This window comes from Chelmon rostratus, chromosome 20, assembly GCF_017976325.1.
Source record: "Chelmon rostratus isolate fCheRos1 chromosome 20, fCheRos1.pri, whole genome shotgun sequence".
Lineage (NCBI taxonomy): Eukaryota > Metazoa > Chordata > Actinopteri > Chaetodontiformes > Chaetodontidae > Chelmon > Chelmon rostratus.
Window position 1 is genome coordinate 13,819,018 of NC_055677.1, and position 22,737 is coordinate 13,841,754.

Sequence of the window (22,737 nt, forward strand, 5' to 3'; positions counted from 1 at the left end):
CTAAAACTGAAAGGGAAGAGAAGGGAAAATAATTTTGGTGCCGAGAGCGGCAGCGATTTTTGCCAAGTTTGTTTTTCTTTTGGTCTGTTCGTAATGGAGACTCGCCGAAAAATGTCTATTAGAGGGAGTTAGACAAAAGGAATGACAGAAACATACAGTGAGAGAAACTAACCGATAGATTGAGAGGCGAAGAGAGTGAGAATCTATGACAGAGAGAACAAAAGAACAAGAGACGCTGAGAGAGAGAGAGAGAGAGAGAGAGAATGATAGGGAAGAATCTAGACGAGTGTAGTCGGGTTCAAATCACTAATTACACATTCCTGAGCCTGTGAAGGGGAGTATTGTTTTCCAGTTAGCCCCTACCCTGTCGCATGGTTTCACTTAGCACAAAACAAAAGGTACAGGGAACAAAACACAAGGCTAATACCAGGCCCTCTTAATGACAGAGAAATGGGAGAAATTATCCCCGGGGTGGATCCTCGTGAGAAAATGGCTAGTGATTACTGGACAAAGGGAGTTCATTTTGAAACTGTCACAAAATGGCAGACAGTCTGCTTCTTTCTAAGAGCTGTATTTATTAAATGAGCACACTATCACGCTGCTTTTTCCTGACAGATAACTCACCGCACACACGACCTGCTTAAGCTATATCTAACTTGAAACGCTGCTCAAAATGTTACAGAATCTGCTTCCCGGCAACAACATGCAGTATTTAAAGACACTTCATAGCACAAAAGGTGAGGCTGAGGCCTTTTCCCTAAGAAGCAATGTCACAATGTGGCTTGTTGTGTGTACGAGCTGTGTATAAGTGTGCGTGTGTGTGTTGGAGTGGTACCTCTGCGAGGGAGAGCACAATGAAAGCACCTCTTCAGCGGCGCCGTTTTGCATATTGCCACAGGAAATCAAATGCCTTGCAGTTGACCTACAAGATGGCACACTTGATCCCTTCCTGCTTTCTTTACAGAGGGCCGCCGATTTCGGCCTGCGCCTCTCTCTTTTTGTCCGCTTCACCCCTCCGTATCAAAACTCAAACATTTGAAGAGCCAGCGCGAATCGGGGCGCACACACAGATAACAATTTCTGACGCGTCACATAGACCCAGTGAGCCTGGGCCGCTCAGTCTACCCCCATAAACCCATAATGATGAGCTCTGGGCTGTTCCGGCAACACAGAGGACCCTACCATTTTCTGCGTGAGCCAGGGGAGGTGGGGGGTAAGCTGATAGCGGTGGCAGCACTGGGCAGAGTCGCCTGGCTGGTAGTGTTTGCCCAGGCCCCGGCTGTCTAAAGGAAGGATATTGTTTTCCCCTGAAAAAGCCTCAGCCGCAGTCCGCATACCAGCGTCCACTCAACATACCAATGGGCTCTTTGAAGATTACTCAAATGTTTGCCTTTGTTCCCCCACCACCCCCCCTCCCATCCGCCCCTACCCATAGTCCTAACCTACACTCCTGCCAGAACGAGGAAAAGAGGAGAAAGGACAGAGCGAGAAAAAAAAAATCAGACTTATATCTTCAGAAAACAGTGGGAAAGCAATACCACCCTCAGCTGCACTCAGATTCAAAATGGCCTCTGCAGGGGATGAGCAACCACTGAAAGGAATAATAGCGCTCTGGCCACCAGCATAGTAAATCTAAACATAAACAATAGAGAAGGGCGGCGTATTAATGCATGGCGGCCGATATTATACCAGGATGTTTATGCAAGTCTCCCATCTGTCTGCTGATAGAGTGCAACATGCTTTTAAAGACTCAGTCCACTCCGCATCCCTGTGCAAGTAAGTCCGCAATTAGAGAGGAATATGATAATTCCAATGGGTTAATTTAACTAAATGTGCTGAAAACTCAGGACCCCCACTCCCTCCCAACCCCCAACCCCTCCCACCCAAACCACATTAATCCCGAACAAGTAAGTGGGCTTTCTATCAGGTCTATTTCAAAGCATTAGGGATTACCTCGCAGAAACTAAGCTGCTTGAACTCACAGGAGGTCAGCGGTATTGTGCCGCTGCAAGGATGGAAGACCAGTGGTAGAGATGGACAGACAGCAGGACAGGTCGGCTCCTCTTTCTCCAGCTCTGCGACAACATCCCTCAATCCTTCTCCCTCCCTCTTTCCCTCCCTCTCTCTCTTTTCATCCCCGTCTCTCTCTTTCACCGTATAATCGAATATCTCCCACTACTTATCTATTCACTGAGCACCTAATGGTTAAAATCAATTACAGCTGGAATGCTGAAATGCCGAATACTGGGCCACATGCTGATAATGACAGAGAGAGTGTGAGAGGGAGAGAGAGAGAGACTTGGGACCGTTCCAAGGGAGGCACAATTACCTCCAATCGATTGATTATTGATTTGGAAGGGCGTTGAGGAGTATTTCAGTTCAACTTTGTCCATATCAATATCCTGATAGCTTCATGAGAGGGGAAAAGCGCCACTGTGCTATCTAAATACCATTCTAAAGCTGATGTTACATTTCAGACTATTTCATGACTAAAACAAGCGCTTGTCTCTAATTGACACGCACAGTATTAAGAGATTTTTAAGCAAACTTTCATACAAATAAGGCCCGCTTTTTAGTGTCAGGCAATGTTCAAAAGAAACGTTGATGAACTTACATGAAAATAGTTATCTCATCTCGCCGCCATGTGATCTGTCTGAGGAGGCTCTGATCAAATCAAGGTATCAAAAAGTGAAGGCAACGCGCCCCGAGAGATCACATCTGAGATCACGCGCCCTCTTTGATTAGGACTTTTTTTTGTTTTTTTCCCAAACACTCTTGTTATCGTTGTCCCAGCAGGGTGATCAGGACCCAAGAGAAAAGAAGGGATGGGGAGGATGGAAAAAAGGGAGGTGGAGGAAGACAAGTGTGTGAGAGGGGGGGTAAGGATGGAAGGAGGAGGAGGAGGGAAGTGTATGTTTGGGTGGGTGTTGGGGATGTAGCAAGGGTGGGAGGGTTCAGATGAGTCAAGGGGGAAAAAAAAAGACAAACTCCTGCTACCTCCTTTGTTCCTGCATCCCAGCCATGTTCCCTTCCTTCTGGTGGTCTGGAAGACACTGACCCCCTCCCCTACACACTCCGCAACCCCTCCCTCCTTCTGCTATCGTTCCCATACCTGTCAGCCCCGATCTGCTTCACAGTCCCCTGCACATGGACAAATGGCTTGGCCCCGGCCCGGCCCGGCCCAGATGACCTGCAGCTCAGAGTGGAGCGGGGATGATCATGAAGAGGATCACATCTGGCTGTTAATATGAGAAAAACAGCCCTTTCTGTTTCTTTGTCCTGCAGAAAAACACACCTTGCTGAAGGAAGAAAAAAAAAGCCATCTACCACCAGAGTCTGCAGGATTTAACGAATTCACCAGCGGGCCCAGAAGTAGAGGGGACGAGAGGGGGGAGCCGGCTAGGGTAATTAGACATTACATATGAGTGTCAATCAGGAGCTGGACCAAAGCTGGACACACACACACACACACAAATGCTTTGCCGACCATCTGGTTAAGGCGAGGAGGGAGAATGGGCGAAACTCTTATTAATATCTATGAGGATTATTAGGAAGAAGGGGGAGGGTGGGGAAGTCCATCCATTCAAACCTTTCTGCCGAATACACAAAGCGACAGTGTACACACAAACACACACACACATGCACACACCTGCTTTTATGCTTTAATTAGCCGCCACCCTTCGCCCCCCACTTCACCACCCCCGGACCTCTGAAAGATTTCCATTGTAATCTGCACGCAGGTGAAAGAGGAGACGATTTGAATAATCTACTAACCGGCGTCTCTTTGCCTCGCAGAGAGAGAGAGAGAGAGAGAGAGAGAGAGAGAGGGAGAGAGAGAGAGACAGTGAGAGAGAGAGAAAGAGAGAGAGAGAGAGTGAACGAACAACTAGTAGAAGTGAGAAATGAAGACAGAGAGACAGACAGACAGACAGAGAGGCAACCTTCCTGGCAAAAAACACTGAAGTGAATTCGTCTGTTCAGGTTTACAGCACTGAACTCTCAGCAGCACGCCGCATCACCCGTCTCCATGACAGAACATGAAAATCTATATCTTGCAGTCAAGTAGCATCTAGTGTGAAGTGTCTGCGAACATTCCTTTTTGAAGAGAACAGCAACTCTTTAAATCTGTCTGCGATTGTGAGACAAGGACGCAGTGATCAAGAGCCGGTGTCTGGAACAAGCGGACCCGGGCTCAAGTGGAAAATGGTAACTTGATAACCAGGACTGCAATTGCGTGTGGGCGTCTATCTACGAATGTACGTAATGCCATATCTGTGTCAGCACATATGCATTTAATGGGAGTGTGTGCGAGTGCGTGCGTGCGCGTGGGCGCGTGTGTGCATCATAAATGGTGCCATGCATTTGAAATAGATCCAGTCTCTTTTCTATTCCGGAGACCAGTACAATGGCTTTTTATGCAAATCTATGAGAGTCAATCTCCTGTCCATTTCCCCATCACACAAGTCCAAATGACAGTCCAATAATTTGGGCTGCATATATATAGGGCCATTTGATTTTCAAATGAGAGTGGGCAGGGTTGACCCTTGCTAATAGCTAAGGCACAGCGGTAGACTTAATATCACAGATGCATAAGCACAGCCATCTCCATCCGAGGGAGATGGAGGAGAATAAAGAGTGAGGGAGGGGGCAGAGAAAGAAAAAAATTGTCCCTTGGTTGATGGAAATAAGCAAAAACTAAAAAATATGATAAAAAATACAAAGCAGATGATGAAAATGAGAAAAGGGAAGACTCATGCATCGACAAATCCGGTCCCCGTTCCTCCTCTTCTTCTTTTCCTTCCATCCCTCCCTTCGTTTAATTCCCCCCCGCCCCTCAATTCCCGGCCATGGTGTTGGCAAGAGGATCATGGGTAATGAGATGGCCTATCTGCGGCTCCCCAGGGGAGAGATAGAAAGAGAGAGAGAATGAGAGAAAGAGAGAGTCAGAGACAAAACAAAGACAGTGGGTAAGACAGAGGGGGTAAAAGAGTGTGAGGCACTTTCTATCCCTGTTCTTCTTCTCTGTGTGTCCCACTAACAAAGCTCTCCATCTAAACGTCCTCCCCCCTCCCGCTCTCCCTCCATCTCTATCATAAAAAGTTGAGCATTTTATGAGCGTACGATTCTGAGTTCAAAGGAGAGCGTGAGGGAGCTGAAGGCAGGGGGAAAAAATGAAAATGAAAAGAAAAACAGAGATATGGAAATGTGCAGTGGACCCCGGACGTCCATTTCCGCTTGAATTATGACGGAAAGCTGGACAGACAGACGGGGGCGGGGGGGCGGTGGCTGAGGACAGTTTAAGATTTATTCGGACAGCCATCTGAGAAACAGGTGCCACAGCCTGTGAGAGTGTGTGTGTGTGTGTGTGTGTGTGTGTGTGTGTGTGTGTGTGTGTGTGGTCCTTGACCATGCCACATTGACCATGAACATTCTCAACTCCTAATGACCCAGGGGCCAGCACAGCCCAGATCTTAACCTCAAAGCTCTGTGGGGACACGCGCACACAAACACACATGCCTGCTACAAACTAAACCCCCTACTTAGCCCCGCGGCACTTGTGAATGGCACTGACAGATTTACTCCTGTCTCCGTGTGTATTAAGGCCAGTGTTTGTTATTAAAAATCATAACGAAGCCATACATCATCATATTCAACGCGAAGCCAAACACAAGCCAGGCCAGCTATGGACATGCCACGCTACGGCAACATTTTAATGCAAGCTTACCTCACAGGCTGCTAGCATACGAACGCTACGTTCAAACACCTTCCATTTTGTCATTTACGGTGTTCGTAGGGGATAAAGATTTGCACTTAACAGCTGTGATAATAGTGAAGGGAGGTTCTAGATGCACTTTTAATTTCCAACTAAAGTCAGTATCATGCAGATAGTGTGGAAAAAAACATGTGGTGTAGCATTCTCATTAAAAACGAACAGGGGCCAATCAGATTCCCTACATTTCCTCTCCAATAAGCAGCGAGGCGCAGACCTCCGCTTTTTCCATATAAGGCCGATGACTTCCTGCGCCACCTGCTGTGCCCTGAACACCAGATGACTTGATGTCCATGTGCTGTTAATGTCATTTCCCTATTGCTGTTTAAAAGTCTGGAAAAAAACACTTTCAAACTCTCAATTCCCCTCAGAAGTACTCCATTGCTGCTACAAAGCAGCCATAAAATCTCCTGAATATGCTTTTTGTTTGTATCTTCAAATGGTTTCCCATGCCATAAAGATATTCTGTGTTTCCAAAAAACCAGATGGTAAAGTCGTCAACACTCGGATCTTTTATGCGCCCGGCCAAGCTACCTCCATCCCCATGTGCTTTTCACCTCTGCCAATACATAAAAGGAGAGGTGTTTTTCTGGTCAAATAAAGAAATGATTTTTTTCCCTCTGCTTTTGCTCTGCCGCCCTACGCTTTCTCTCCCCCTCTCTCTGCTTTACTACCACATGTCCAAGGGTAAAATAGTGGGATTTCTGCCAGAGGCATTAAAAGCGTCATCTGTGGAACAGATTTGTTCGGGCCTGTGTGGGTAGACGAGGTACAGGGGTATATGGGTGCACAGAGGGGGCACTGGGATGACCCTCGCTTGCCTTGCCTAAACTGATGTTTGTGTGTGTCTATAAGGATACTCCCTTGCTTTACGTAACTTTCTTGGACAGTGAAATGGGAGCTAAATTAGGAATATGTTCAGACAAGCCTCTTTGTTTTATTTCTGCACCGTTTTTTTCTGTTTGTGCTTCTTGGGTTTGTACATTTAATCATAACTGATATAAATAGCATTCTTTGCATGATTAATTGGCTGCCAACGTTCAGTGTAGCCTTGGTAACCTCTCTGGCTATTGTCTCCTGTTAGATCAACTTAAACAGCTATCAAAAGTGGCTCAGCAATCTATAATACACGAACACATGCATACACAAACACACACACACACATATAAAGTCTTGCTCTGACATTAAGGAGATCCTGATTAGTGCGGACTAATCAAGGGGATCCCATAGGTTTGGACTTCAGCTAATATAGGCCAATGTGCAAGCAGCACTTCTGTTAAGAATGTATAGATCTGAGAAATCTCAATGCAATTAGTGAACAATCCCGAAGGATAAACATCCCCAACTCATCCCATGGCAAGTTCAGCCCTTGCCAAACTGTAAGCCAATCCTGTGTCAATATGTACATCCTGTCTAAGTCAACTGTTTTAAATAACCCGAAGAATGCCAATGTGCTTAATCCACTCAAGCCTCGGAACTGTAAATAAGAATTGGTCACAGATTTGTGAATAAAAGCAATCCCTTAAAGGTTACTGTGCAATGCAGGAAGCACTATCACAAAAAAATTATTCAAAGGAGTGACTTATGTCTGGTGGGACTCCTTTCATAAATCTGACGCTGCAGATTAACACCTTCATCCAAATCTGTTGTATGCCAATGACATTAAAAAACAAAGATGCACAATTGTGACGAGGTGTTATCATTATAATTAATTAAGTATATAAATAAACTAGCAGCTGTATAGTAGAAAAAACATCAATACAGCCTTTTTCTTGAATCCTCTTACAACTTCCACACACACAGACACAAACACCTCCCACTGCCAAATGTTGCGTACAGTAGTAAAGGAATCCTCATTAATGTAATGCACTTGATCCTGTCCTGTAGGTCAAAGCCTCGGAAATGTAACAGCATCCTATTAAGTTGAAGGAGACGTCTGACAAACTAAATCACCTTAAATATATTGGAGAGGAGAAAGATGCCAAATATCGGTCGGGTTGGAACTTCTTTGCTGAAACTGTTCATTGCTCGAGTGTGAGTGTGAAGAGTTTAATTAGTTAAGTAAGTGACTCCTGTGTGAGTTCACCGCTCTGATGGGCAACTTGTGTGCTAGGCTTATGACAGGTCATGACCAAATAATCCCACGCCCGAACAACTGTGTTTGTCTGCAGGAGGGCTGCGTGGGTGAGTACATAACTGATACTTTAAACAGTGTCCGTTTCTGGAAACATTCATTATGAAATGCACTGAATAAAACACATTTACACATACAGTACTTTCATTAAAAAATTCAAAGCGATTATTAGAATAATAAAGAAAAACAAACATTATGTAAAAACTGTTTTTTTCGGTGCATCGCATAGGAATCATGACACAAGAGTCACATGATTAGCATGTGGTCTACTTCCACTGTGTCATTGTTCAAAACGAAGTTGTTAATGTGGCTCTAAATCCTTATCATGAAAACAAATTCTTGAGTTGTTCCAGAATTATTTACAGCTGGAAAAAAACAAGCTGAACAGACAGCTGAAAATAATCAAAACTCTGAAACATCTGAAACGCGCTGATACTACGTGACTCGTGTATAATTAACAGCAACACTAGTGCCAGCTGGTCATAAGCGGGACATGCACCCATATCAGTGGAAATCATCCTGGGCACTCTAACGGTGGCCTTTTCCATCTCTGTCATTCCATTCTCATGGGAACTTTATATCCATGTGAGACTGCCGTTGAGAGGATGGAGCAAATTCTTTCTAAACAAAAACATGTGTGCCTTTTCTGAATCTGAACTTTAAACGAGCGGTGTTCCCCTCGGATGTGTACGACTAAGGATGCGATTATATCTGCATTGTGCTGCATGCTGTACAAGATAAAATCAGTGTCAAGCAAAAATAACGAATCTCCAAATATATTTGTATCTTGTGAGATTCTTGTGAGATTGGAGCACTGATGTTTCTGCAGGACACTCACAACTTGGGATAAGAGGGTTTTTACCTTGTAGAGGCGGATGACGGCCTCGTGCCTCTGGTTGGTGGCATGTAGCCTCAGTTTATCCACGCTGTTGCTGTAGTAGTCACAGGCGTTGCACTTGAGGTGCACAGGGTTGCCAATGGCCACACACTTTAATCTCCACTGGTTGGCCTTGCCTCCCTCCTTGATGTGGGCCACCAGCTGGTGCTTCTGCATGTGCTTGTCTGTCTTGCAGTGCAGCTGAAAGTTGGCCTTGAGCTGCGTGTTGTAGTTGCAGAGCTTGCACTGGTAGACGTCGCCCACCACGCAGCGCCACTCCTCTTCGGGCAAAGAGCGCTCGGCGTTTACATGGGCGTTGAGAGCCTCCAGGCTGTCCGTGGAGTAGCAGTTGCACACTGCGCACTGGTAGAGGCGCAGCGAGGGGTCGTTGATGGGTGGCGACAAGGAGGAGAGGGAGGGGTCCGATGAGGACATACCACCCATTCCACCTGAGGACACCAGGGACAGGTCGTCTGCCATCAGCTGACCACTGGCGAGACGCAACTCCGCTGATAGGTCACTACTCACTGTGGAGAAAATGAGTGAGAACTCAGGTTAGAAAGCAACGAAGAAAGACAGAGTCAGGGCATTCATAAGGATTACATACATGGAAGCGTAGACAGCAGGCAGTATGCACAGCAAGAAGAATGGTGCATAAAAACAAAGAGGTAAGACAGAAAGACAAAGCTAAGATGAAAATGAAAGGGTGGCATATATAGGGAGGGATAAAGAATAGAGAGAAAGAGAAAAGGCTCTTTTAATGAAATTAAGTGTGAAGAGAGAAGTGAGTCCTCTGTGCAGGCCTCTCACGCACAAAAGGATTTGATAAAATAAAGCCTAACAGAGGACTAGGGCTCCTTACAAAGTCTTGTCTATAAAAAACCCTAATAGGATTGAATCAGGATCAATTACAATCATCCTTTTCAACTTGCTAACTCGCTCATCAGGTAGCTTTAATTACTGCTCTCAGCAATGGTGGGACAACGGTTTTAGGCCTGCAGGCTTTTCTCACATCCACACACAGATTTCAAAAGCTGATCAATGCATTACCCTTGTTTTCTCTTTCTTCTGCCCGCCCACCCTAAGACAAAAAGGAGATCTGCCATTCACACCAATGAAATTAACTCTTTGGTTTGATCCCTTCATTGTCTCTCCATGCGTGTTACCAAAGCTCATCATGTTTTTTTTTGTTTTTTTACAGTTTAAGCAGAATTTCTCCAATTAGTGGATGATAAATGTGTGTATGTGTGTGCTGGTATTAGAAAAGAGCACATTATTACCTGAATGAGGATGCAAAAAGTGAGCAGCGATTTAGAATGTGTAAATCTACCACTGTGTATGTGCATGCAAGCATGCATATTCATCCTCCATCCATGCTTGCATTTGTGTGCATATGTGCGACTATTTGAATATATAAATATCCCGCTCACACCATCTAAACCTATGTACATCTGCGCTCACTATGGGGAGCTGTGTGTTATCAGTGTAATTCACTGAGAGTACATCTGCTGGCTGGGCTGTGACCTCCACACTAGAGGAGGGAGTGGGTGTGTAACACTGCAGGGTCATTGTTAAATCTCTCTCACTCCTACGGGAATCCGCTTCCTGCTGTGTGAGAGTGTGTCTATGTGTATACGCGTGCACATGTGTGTATGTGTTCTCTCTGGGGTGAGCGAAGGTGGGGTGGTGTGTGTATGGGGGGGGGGGATTAAGCTGACTTAAGAAAATTACAAATGAAAGATTAAGAATAATTCTCATGTGGCGTCTCATAATCATTTTTTAATCAGTGAGAGGGGTCAAAGAAAGGAGACAATGACAGAGGGACAATATGAGAGCAGAGATAAGAGGGAAAGGGAAAGAGAAGAGGGTGAGGCAAGGGGGGCAAGGTAAAAAGGATGGGAGCAGAGAAAGAGAAGGTGAGAGGGCAGGGAGAAAATGAAGAGCAACAAAGGAAAGGCAGAGATAAAAACAATACCCAGATGGCATCAGACATGCGAGTCAAAACAGATAAAACTGACCAAATGAGAGATGAGCAAACGAAAATCAAAGGCAAAAATATTCAAAGGTTTTGCTCAGCAGAAATGCCTTTTTCATTTTAATCGACTAAAAACTCAGACAGGTGTTTCCCTGTGTTTCATTTCAATAGTATCACTCACCTAGACCAGATCCAAGCGCAGCCGCGGTTGCAGGATCGAGCTGGAACGGGTTAATCATCATCTGGGCGTCTGGGCCGCTGCTGCCGGCTGGGTTCTCCAGTTTCACACCTGCCAGACCCATGTTTTGAGCTAGGTAGTACTGGTAAAGCTCTGCCTCAGCCGGGGCCAGGCCCAGATGGAGGCTGTGTTGGATCTGCTTCATGTTCTGCTGCAGCAGCATCATGTTGTGCATGTGTTTCTCGCTGGTCATATGGATTCGCAAGTTCCGCGCCACGTTGGTCTCATAGTCACACACCTGTTGGAAGCAAGGTGTGATAAATTGAATAATTTAGGGCATCCGCTAGTCACTGTTAATTTGTTTATCATCCATGCTCTGTTTTGCACTTCAAATTAAATCAAAATTCATTTTCATAATCTAATTTGTGAAAAACATATGGTCAAATTATCATTGACATTTGTATGATGTTTAAAATGAGCACTGGCAGCAACAGAAGCAAAGACAAAATCTGATTACCTTATCCACAGAATAAAATTAAATGCAAGCATTTTAGTCATGATAATGAATTTCTTATGGTTTCTACAATAGTTGGAGATAATGCAAGAATGTATGAAAAATTCTGTTTTATGATGACCAGAGGTCAGATGATGCGGCCAAGAAAAATAATAGACTTAGTGACGCAGGGAGAAATAACTGGCTCATTGTGTAGACATTGAAACAAGCAAATTGGTATGTTGCTACCACAGCGCTACAACGATGCTCTGTTTGTTTCATTACCTCACAGCGCCAAGTAGGCTTCTGTTTGGGCTTGGATGGCGAGGGTGCACCGCAGCCTCCACCAAGGCTGGCACTAGGCACAGGGTTGGCATGGTTGTGGTTGTACTGTGCCTCACTGCCACCGTTCTGGAGTGTTTGTACGTTGTTCAGATGCTTGTCTGACTGCATGTGGATGCTAAGGTTGCCTTTGGTGGTGGTTGAGTAGTTGCATACCTAAAAGGGAAGAATGAATATAGTGATGCATGATGTACTACATTATATACATTTATTATAATAACCAGCTGACATCTGACAATTGATTTAAAGTTAAATTTAGATTTTTTTAGTCAGTCATTTGAGAAAATTACCTAAACCTTTATAGTTGTGAAAAGTGTTGTTGAAAAGAAGAAGACAAACACATTTAACTCTCTCTCTCTCCTCCCTTCTGACATTAAATTTTCAATTGAGTAAAGATGTTCTGCTCTGTCTGTGTCTCGAAACTGGCCTCAAAAGCAAATTACTTTGTCTATATTGACAACATATAGTATAGCATACATTTCTATTCGTAATTGTCCACCAAATCCAGATATTAGTTTTGGTTAATTGAAGGATAAATATTGTTTTATGAATCCCAACCCGATAAATGTAATAAAAACAAGGGAATTATCTCAATTATCTTAAAAGTAAAAAAGCCAGAAAAAAAAGCAATCCATTGAGATGAAAAATTAGATGGACAGACCTCACAACGGAAAGGCTTGTATCCACAGGTATAGCTTTCGCCTCTGGCTAAACGAGGATGAGGCTGTCCTGTGCGGCAGTACACACATGATCCACCAGACTCTGGATGTTTCTCCTTCATGTGGGCGTCCAGCGTCTGCTGGTACTTGTAGTGCCAGTTACACTTGGGACACTTCAGCGTCTTGCAGGAGTTACGGGAGTGCATCATCGTCATATGCCCTCCCAGCGACCGTGATGATCCCAAAACCGTGTCACACTTGGGGCACTCCACACCACTACCTGGGGACCCTTCACCTGGACCAGGGGTACCAGGTGTCCCTGGAGTTCCAGGTGTACTGGGATTTCCTGTGTGTTGATGCAGTGGTCCAGGGCTCTCATCATCTCTGCGCACCATCATCATGTCAAGGGGGTGGGAGGATGGTGACGACCCATCCCGACCTGCCAGGGCTTCACTGGTTGAGTCGTTGCTGCTCTCTCGCTCTCTGGCAGCTGCCAGGGCAGTGGACAGGCGGCTCTTCTCCATTTCCAGCTTCTCACACACAGGCAGGGAGGAAGAGGAGGTGGATGCAGGGCCTTTGCTGTCACTGTTAAACTTTAGCACACTGTTGGAAAGGGGGGAAATACTTTGGTTTAAGAGAGGGAAATCTTTGCTACTGGTGCTGTCGGCCCGCTGGCCTGTCATCGCCATGGTCATGGCCTGTTCCTCCTCCTCATCTGCCTCCATTTCTACTCCACCACCATTGGAGTAAGCGTCCTCATCCTGCTCTGGACTTTCTCCTCCCACTGCACCGGGCTCCCGCTTGATGGGCGGGTACTGGCTCAGGTCTGGCCCATTGGGTTGCAAAGTGCATGTGTCCCTAACGTGGCCCTTGCAGTCACTATCAGAGTTCCGACCTTCCAGGTTGCCACCAGTGGCAGCAGCAGCCGAACTCCCGCTGGGGGTTCTGTGGGCACCAGCCCCTCCCCCGAGGTTTGGGTTGGTCTCAGCCTTTGGCATGGTTTGGGTTCTGGGGGTTTGGTCATTGGAGGAGCTGCTGGCACTGCCCTTCAGGAAGGCAAAACCTGCCTGAAGGGAATCGGCATTCTCCCCACTACTGTGGAAAGCATTCCACAAACCGCGGAGCCCCGTGTCTGGCCCTAGGAAGTTGGCAGGTGTGGGAAAGTGGGGTAGCCCAGAGTTGGGGGATTTTTTTGGTTCCAGAAAGCTTATAAGAGGTTCTTTGTCCTTGCCGATGCCCTGGATGATGGCGGAGATGTGCTTGTTGCTCAGCAGCTTCTGCTCCGGATCATTCAGGGTCATACGGTGGTCATGGACAGCATGTGTCACGAAGGAACGGCTGTAGCCAAAAGACAGCTTGCACAGGAAACACATCAGCACAGGCTTCCGCCGCCCATCGGCCACACAGCCCTCAAACTTGGACAAGTCCACATTGTTGGGGACATCTTTGGACACACAGGAGTTTTTGGCTGCACCATCCGCCGTCAGATAGTCTTTGTCATTCTTGTGGCGGAGGTCATAGACACGGAAACTGTGCAACACGGGACCAGCGCCCGACAGCCCTCCAGCTGAGGTATTTGGGAAGGAGGGGTGGTCGGTCGCTAGGGATTTACTCCCCAGTGATGAGGCGATGTGGAAGGTGTTGATGATCTGGGGGTAGAAGGACATGGGTGCAGCGGGCTGCTCCAACCGCTCCCCCCTTGGGCTCAGGCCACTCTGGCCACTGCTGACCTGGGCATTGGGGAAGGTCTGGGGGGACAGCAGGCCCCTGAATTGGAGAGACCCAGAGAGCCCCCCCTGGTTGCCACGCTGCTCTTTGGAGTCCTCCAAGATGAAGGCAGAGCCATCGGGCTGGTAGATGATCTCGCTGCACAGGTTCTCCACATCACTATCGTCTTCCATCTCCATCTCGCTGTTCATTTCCCCCACTTCTGCAGCACCCACCTCATGCTCTCCTTCATCTTCACTCTCCTCCCCTACCATCCCTTCAATGTCCTCACCCTCCTCGTGACCTCCAGCGGTAGGCAGGCGGGCGTTGGGGCAGTGGTGCTCCATGTATTTTTGTAAACTGGAGAAGGAACTAGAACATTCGTTGCAGGGGATCTCCTTTGCCGGTGCCACGGGAGATGTGGCAGGGGCAGAACAGTCCGAACCCAAAGCTGCTCCTCCTCCTACTCCTGGTAAAGTCCCGGTAACGCTCCCTTTGTTACCGGTAGTAAAGCTTTCTCTCCGACTCTGTTCAGTTACAGGGTCGGTGGTTGCACTGACAGTGGTGGGGGTAGCAGTGGACCTCAGTGGGCTCACAGTGGGCTCTCCAAGGCCATTCTCCGGCTCTCCAATGGCAGCAGGTGACGATTGGTTGTTGTTGGCGTTGGCGACACTGGTCTCCATGGCAATGACGGAGTTGTCCTCAGCAGCAGTGTCCAGCCTCTGGCCACCATGTTCCTGCTGCCGTGATGACACCATAGGGGGAGAGTCACAAGTTGCCATGACGACCACTACATAGGGATCTCATCTCATCCAGCCTAACAGGGACCTGAGTTGGGGCAAAAAAAAAACAAAACATAAATTAAAAAAAAGACAATGCTGTCTAATTCTAAACCACTTTATTCTAAATAATAATATTTCCAAGTTATGCTCACCCCACATTCAACTCTAGTACTAACAGTGTTGCTGTAACCCTTATTTTGATGAGACTGATTGCTGTATGACAGACGTAATTTTAATATTGCATGCGCTAATTAGTGACAAAAAACACGACAGTTATCTACCTCTGTTTAGCCAACTACCTACCAGAAATATGAAGAGTGCTAGGTAGCTAGTAATTTTTGCAGAGAAATCTGAAATTAACCACTCCCACTTGCATGTTTGTCTTATAACTGGCAGACTGAGATTGCTTGGCACAACCACAGAAAAAAAAACCTTCCATGAACAAAGGTTTTGTCACTTATCAGTCCCAGGGACCAGAGTTTGGAAACAGAGGAAATTAGGTATAAATGAATGAAGCAGCTGGCAGTAGGGAAGTTTATAGGAATAACCCAATTGTCTAGTAAACAGAGTCTTTGATCGACATACCGCTGTGCAACACTGGAAGCTGGAAACAGTTCTACCTCTGTTGTGTCCTGTGTGTGCTAATGCTGCGTTAAATGACGTCAGGCGAGTACCAGCTTGCTTTGCATACTCTCAAAAGTGCAAAATAACTTGTATGCAGAAAAAAATGTTATCTTCCTTTAACAGGAAAAGTGGAGTAGAGTTAGAAGAGTCTTCAATCATTGGCCAAATCAGTCTTGGCATGTTGTTACCAGTCAGGAGTTGCTAATTAGGCAGCACCTATTAACCTATTAGTGCCCTGAAGGAATGACTTAGACTGTGTGTGGACAAGGAGAGTAAGAAACTGTATATTGTCATGCAGCTGTGTGTGACTGCACTTGAACATGTGGAAAGGTAGAACACCGTCTGTGGGCACATTTTCTAGATGAGGGTGCAGATGCAGGAATAAATCAGGATATTCAAGGCTGTTTTTTTTTACATTCACAGTATTTCAAATGTCTTTTCATGCAGGAGCAATGTAGAAAAGACAGGGAGAAAGGGAGAGAGAGAACAAGCTTCCATGAGGAATGATGTTTGGAATACCAGTGAGATGCTATCAATCCTGGGCGGCTGCCCATCTCTCAACCCCTCGCTACTTCAATCTCTAGGCTTTTCACAACAAGGTACAAATGCAAAGGCACACACAAGCTCATGCACACAATGCAAAAAGCCTCCTAAGTCCACAAACACACACAGCATCCCACACTCATTTCATTCTGTAATCATAGGCATAATTTCCCATCACCTGAGGAGAACAAGAAAAAAAACAACTGAGTAAAAGCCATAAGGGGAGAAAAAAAAAGACTAAAAGCTTGAGAACTGAAGCTTCATTGCTACTTAAAAGAAACTACTTTCTTGCTCAGCTAAATGCAAGAAATGAGAGCTAGATGTGCATGCCAGTGTTTTTGCACTTGATACACTACCAGCGCCTTTCAGATGCTTGCGTGTAAATGAGCTGGCATTAAAAGAAAGCTTTAAAGAGCCATGTTAACCTTTAACCCAATCCACCTGCTGCTTAATTCTCCCTCTCTTTTTCTACACTCCCTCTCTCTCACAACAAAGCTACAAAGCAATTAGAGGATTAATCCGCAACAATCCAGGGCTAAACAAAGCCAGTGGGAGGGACAGTAAAAGCGTGAGGAATGAAATCAAACATGTGTGTGAGTATGTTTGTGGGTGCATGTGTGTGCACGCGCTATAATCAGGTCTAATCTGACATATCCCGGAGATGATTCCATGGGGACTAGTGATAGATTAAAAGAGAAATTATGTTTTCTCTCTGTGTGTGTTTCACTCAGTTTCTGCCTCTCTATTTGGGAGATTAAAGAAAAATTCACAAGGAGCAGAAAATGAATTTTAGTGCTTATCTGTTCAGCATGGATGTGGCAAAAAGGCGAGAGGTAGCTGTGTGACATGTACTTGACAAAATCGCCTCCTAAGCATATGTGTAGGTATGCACATTGTACGTTGTAAGTGATTTTTAGCCCAAGGTAAAGATCCTGAAGATTACAACCTTGGTTTTCTTCATGCGCACACCGCGACACACGAACAACTCAAACACACCTGTCTGCATGTTAACCCACACTTGTAATTGCAAATACATTAGCAGCAATTAGCTCTGCACGCTAAACAAGCAGGGAGTTGAAACGGGCTAAATATTTGTCACGCCACAAGAACGCATGGCATTAACGCACAAACTCTAAGCCTGTTCCACCACATGCTCGGATCTTAATTTCAGATATAGCTGAGCTGAGGGCAAAAAATTTTGATAAAATGAAGGCTTTCCCACATGCACTTAAATTACTGTTCCTTCACCTTTTTTTTTTTTCTTTTCTTTTTTTTTTTTTTAACACAAATCATCAGTTGCACTCACCTAGTGCCAAAACAACACACTGGGCTTGTTCCTGCCATCAAACATATACATATTTCATTTTTCCACCAGGGTCCCTCTTACCAAGGCTTTTGTTAAATGTGATTGAGGGTAAAGCTGCTCAGAAGCAGTGGGTTTGAGAGCTAATGCGACACATACGACAGGATTTACTACTTGTCAGTGGTGTCATTTCATTGCTTATTTCATTGGGGAGCAACCCCTTTGAATTGTAGCTCGGACATAAAACACTGCGGTTTATGAATTATGCATCTCCTAACACTTTAAGTATGGAATTATGTCTTATGGATAAGCCAATGTGTTAAGCACTTGGCACTGACATATCACCCCTTATGCTAACAGGTTAGCAGCTGTTTACACGTGTGCTGCCTGCCAACAATAACTTAACTGTCCATTATTTTGTTATCTCTGGTTCTTGTTGAACCCATTAACTGCGCCACCAGCAGAGCACTGACAAACAAAGTAACACCATGTGACTAACACTTGATGTTTGATATTGATGCACCTTTTTTTGTATTTCTTTTCAGACCTACGAGTGGAAAATACGCACACCATAGTGGGAAAGAGCCAGATAAACACAAAATACAAGTACAGCGGCCATAAGCACAAATTGCTTGTTTACTCCTAGCATGGTGGGATAAATATATATACATACAATGCATTGTATGAGAACAGTGTGTCTGCGAGTGCACTGAATATAAGTGTCTGTATATAATTGACCCTTATGTGCCGACTCAAAAGTAGAGCTGTCTTCTGCCTTCTGAAGACCGGATGCCAGATCTGAAGTAAAATAAGTCTTAGCTCTTAACTTAGTCCATCCTCTCTTATGAAAGAGCAATGTGGTGCAATGCAGCCTGGTGTAGGTGTTTGAAGTCATCCTGATCCATTCAGCATGTGTTAATTCAACGTAGTTGGGCAGAGCAGTAATGAGATGTCTGCTCCGGCTATCAAATGAGCATATTTTCCTGTTCTACCTTTCTGAGCTCAAAGCAACTTTTTGGACGCCGGGCTCACGCAAAGATCAATATGAAAGAATATATAAAACACGGAAGCTCTACGAAAGCCGATTATCTGACATTTTGTCTCGAGAATAAACAGATGGAAAAGTTATCTGCCTGGCGTCTTTTTGTTTTGCTCCATTCTTTGCACCTTTCACAGCGGTCGTGCCCACTGCTGCTTCTTTTAAAGCAGATCATGTTACTGCGAGCTCAGAAACCGTCCTCGCTCTCTCCCCCACCGGCTTCCTTCGCTCTGCTAACCAAGCAGACTACTTTCATTTGAGAGAGAGCGATAGATAGACAGACACATAGAGAGAGAGAGAGAGAGAGAGAGAGAGAGACTGACAATGAAGCCCAGGTTTTTCCACACTGCAGAAACAGTTCCCCTCTTTTAACAGAAGAACAAAAGCGATGGCCTGAGCTGCTCCAACCTCTGTTTTTTAATTAAGCATGTCCCCTTGCTTTCACACGCATGCACACTGACACATACACACAGAAACACACACATATACACTAAGGTAATTAAAGTGGCAGATCAGATCCAGTGAGAGGCAAATAATAGCCCAGGAATGCCTGGTTTGGACACCGCTAGTTCTGATGGGAGAAGGGGGCTAAGAGACTCCTTGGCCTATTGTTTTTCTCCCCCCTCCTCTCTCTCTCTCTCACTCCCCTCTATCCCTCCGTCTGCTTTTCAGTTGCTCCCTGAGAGACAGAGAGGCAGTCTAAAGAGGGGGATTTCTCCACTTTTTTTCCATTTTTCCCAACTTTTCTCCTTTCTCTCAAACTCGGGTTATTCTTAAAGCGCTTCCGGCTTGGACAGAACTTGGAACTTACAGAAGTCAGAGAGTGGACGCGATCATCATCAGAGACTGTTCTTCAAATAGTGCCGCATGAGAGCTGCCACATGAGCAAAACTGCATTTTGCCACTTATAAGCAGTTGTAATAAATGTGCTGGTAACACATGACGCGCTACAACAACATGTCCGCAGTGCAGGCCTGAAGCACTGAGCTCCAGGTGATCTCAGAGTCTCCTCCTGCCTTTGTCCTCCTGTCAGACTATCACGCATCAGCCACAGATGCGGCCTGCCAAACCTGTAATTGCAGTGTCGCCACGCCGTCGTCTTTGTTTACACTGGGACCTGTTGTGTTCAAATTCTTCATCGCTAACCGTCTGATATTATAATGCAAGGGCGGACAGTGCTGTTAATAGCGCTGTGAATATTTAGAAGTTCTGTAAACACTGGAATTAGGCCGATCCGGGCTTTAGAATGTGGTCATCTGAGTTCTGAAATGGTTATTTTCCCTCTGCTGGTCAAACAGTTTGGGTACATATGTGAGCACAGCTAATAACTGCTGAGATTAAGTCCAGATCTTTAAGGCGACCTAGCAAAGTCAAACAACAAAGTCAGAAGACAGCGTGAGACTGCAGCTATGTGTCCATTCCTTGAGGTCTCCTCGAAGGTCATCCCTCTCTCGGCATGTGGCCCCTCAGTCTAACACCAAATCTTCTATCAAAATGTCACCAAGCATTAGCCAAAGACAAAGGCGAAGGGCTCCGTGAAAGCCCCTGCATCCATCTCCCACTGTCAGTGCCATGAATAGGCCTACTCTGGTCTAATTAGACCTGTTTATTTGTTGCCATGCAGAAACGGAGGGATGAAAAACGAAGTGGATGGAGGAGGAGGGGAATTATCTCCTTCCTCACAACGCGAGAGGAGCTCCGGCTGCCATCAAAGAGCACTGATGCATGCGTGCACAGGCGCATATGCACACATGCACACAATCACAGAAGGGACTAATGCTCTCTGTTTAAAGTCTTAAAAGAAAGGACGGAGGGAGAAAATTGCGAAAGGATGAGAGGGGGGAGGGATTTCTGCGTGACCGAGTGTTTTTTTTTGTCTTCTTTACTTCTTAACCTCACAAAGGGTTTTCATGCAGCCCTTGTTTGTTGCCTGGAGGTGTAATATTAGACACTGGATGCAGCAGATCTCCCCTATGCCCCCCACGCCCTTTTCTGTCCGCCTGTCCTCTTCCCTGTGTCTCCCTCGCGAGCAAAGGCCTTCATTACCAAAAGACACCTTATCATTACGGAAAGGCGCGGCCCAGACACCTAAAGCAAGCGCCACTCCATTTAGCACAGGAATCTTGTTCGACAAATGACCTACTCCGCAAAAATGCCTTTCAGCAAATCAAAATCAGAATAACGCCTACGCGAGCAATGATCTCAGATTGAAGAAGAAGTCAACGGAATGGTTGACAGGTTTAGAAGAGGAGGGGAGCCAGGATAATGAGGATAAATGTAGAGGACGGAAGTGGCCTTTTTTTTTTTTTTTCTTTTGCTAGAGTAGGTATGCAGGTTCTATCCCTCAGGTTGATGACAAGTAAATTGGTCTCATTGGTTACTCAGGTAACATACACCCAACTGCCCTCAGGTCCTTACCTGATATTTCATTGTTAAGAGGAAAAAATACCTGGTTAACATTGGAAATAATAAGAGAGATGTGAGCGTCACGGGAAACAAACACACTCATGTATGCAAAAACTAACTTGTTGACCAGTCGAGAACAAACAGGGAACCCAGGGGCCATGTTTGTCTTTTTTTTTTTTTTTTTCCTGTCTCGGAGCAACAAAAGAATCAGTTCACTCAAGCCACAGATGGGTCCTAAAATCTGATTTAGGATCAGATTACACCAGCCCCTATCCCAACTTCAATCAGGAAGAGGTGAAAACATCTATCATGTCCTCCAGTCACTGCTGAGAGGCGGCCAGCTCTCGGACGCTGGGATATCCTGTTGAGTTTAGACGGCAGCTAAATGTATTTCTGTGAAGTAGCTTTTCATTAGGATACTTTGGATGTGTATCTTAGGTCACTGTCAGTGCTGCTTTTACAGTCTCACAGAGGCAAAGTTTAATGGATTAAAGACAACTTTGACAGGATTCAACATTTTTACCAATGGACTTACACAGTCCAGTCTAAATATATGCACAAGTCTCAGGCCTTTGAAGAGGCAATATTTCAAACTAAACTCGAACTGAAACATGAAAATAAACAGTCAGACACTGCTGGGTCGCAGTCACCACTTACTGCCCTTGCTAAAGATTTTTCCAGCATCAAAGGCAAAGCCAATCTACATAGCTAATGCTTCCATTTTTTTTTTACTCCCCTTCCTCGAACCTCGAAAACAGCAAAGACCGAGGGGAGTGAAAAAAAAATGGGGGATTTTTCTTTTGCCGGCAATCTGGAAACACTCTCTAGTTAATTAGGGTTGATTGGAAATGAACCACACAAACAAAGGGCAGCCTATGCCCTGACTATTATGACCGTGCACGCGTGCGTACACGTGCGCAGGGGGATACTACAACCACCTCAGAAGCGCATGCTGGTAGGAGCTCCACTCAGGACTCAGCCCCTCGCTCCCTTTACCCCCGCCTCCCCCCTTCACCCCCCCAGATTAAGGGAATGCACCGCCAAAGAATGTGTGACGACCTCCACTGCCACAGAGCAAAACTTCCAGCCCCCGACGCCACAAAAGGCAAGAAGGTAATTAAGTTTGAAAGAATAGAAGCACTGCCACAAACAATGCACCAGTGTCCATGGGGAGGGATTGGAGAGCGGAGGGGGGGGGTTTGGTGAGTGAGGGTGTTGGTGTGTGTGGGTATATGTGTGTGCGTGTGGGGGGGGGGTGAGGCAGAAAAGCCATTAACATTCAGTAGCCGGGTGAGAGAGAGGAAGGAGGGCAAAGGGGAACTGAGGATGGCATTCTCTCACTCTGTGCTTCTCCCTGTCTTTCTCTATCGCAGCACGACTTGTCTGTTCATTCTTTTTATTTATCTCTCTTCTTTTCATTTTCTCTCAATCACCCTCACATCTGGTTTGCACCCCCCCCAAAACACCCACCCACCCCCGCCCTCAAAATCACCCCTCGCAACAGCTCTCCAATGCTGCTTTTTGGCCCTTTTGCTGTTCCTGGTTGTTGCCCTCTATGTGCGGGGCGCCCTCCTACAGACTAGACACACACACACACACAAATGCGCTCACACACACACACACACATGCTTGATTATCTGTTTTGCAAGGCTAAGTCTGACACTTTGCATACCCTGACGCTTGAGGACAGAACTAACAAACAGTGATACACACACACACACACACACACACAATATCCCTGTTGGCTACTACCTGAGAGTGCTAAGAGCTAACCAGATTACCACCCTACACACTCAAATTCACGCACACACACAACATACAAATGCAAAACATACACAGGGAGCTTTCATCTTTTTTTGCCACATCTCCAGCAAAGCAGTTTAACTCAATTAGTAAAGAATGTAA

General features: G+C 45.7%; 1 protein-coding gene across 1 annotated transcript in view; it reads right to left on the bottom strand.

Annotated features, from left to right (window-relative positions):
- zfhx4 (zinc finger homeobox 4) overlaps positions 1-22,737 on the bottom strand; it is an 81,413-nt gene that overhangs the window by 45,704 nt on the left and 12,972 nt on the right. The window contains exons 2-5 of the mRNA XM_041961202.1: positions 12,431-14,963; positions 11,713-11,925; positions 10,938-11,232; positions 8,767-9,308 (exon numbers count right to left, since the gene is read on the bottom strand). Coding sequence (XP_041817136.1) covers positions 8,767-9,308; positions 10,938-11,232; positions 11,713-11,925; positions 12,431-14,917 — 3,537 coding nt within the window. The 5' untranslated portion in view covers positions 14,918-14,963. The remainder of the gene's footprint in view (positions 1-8,766; positions 9,309-10,937; positions 11,233-11,712; positions 11,926-12,430; positions 14,964-22,737) is intronic.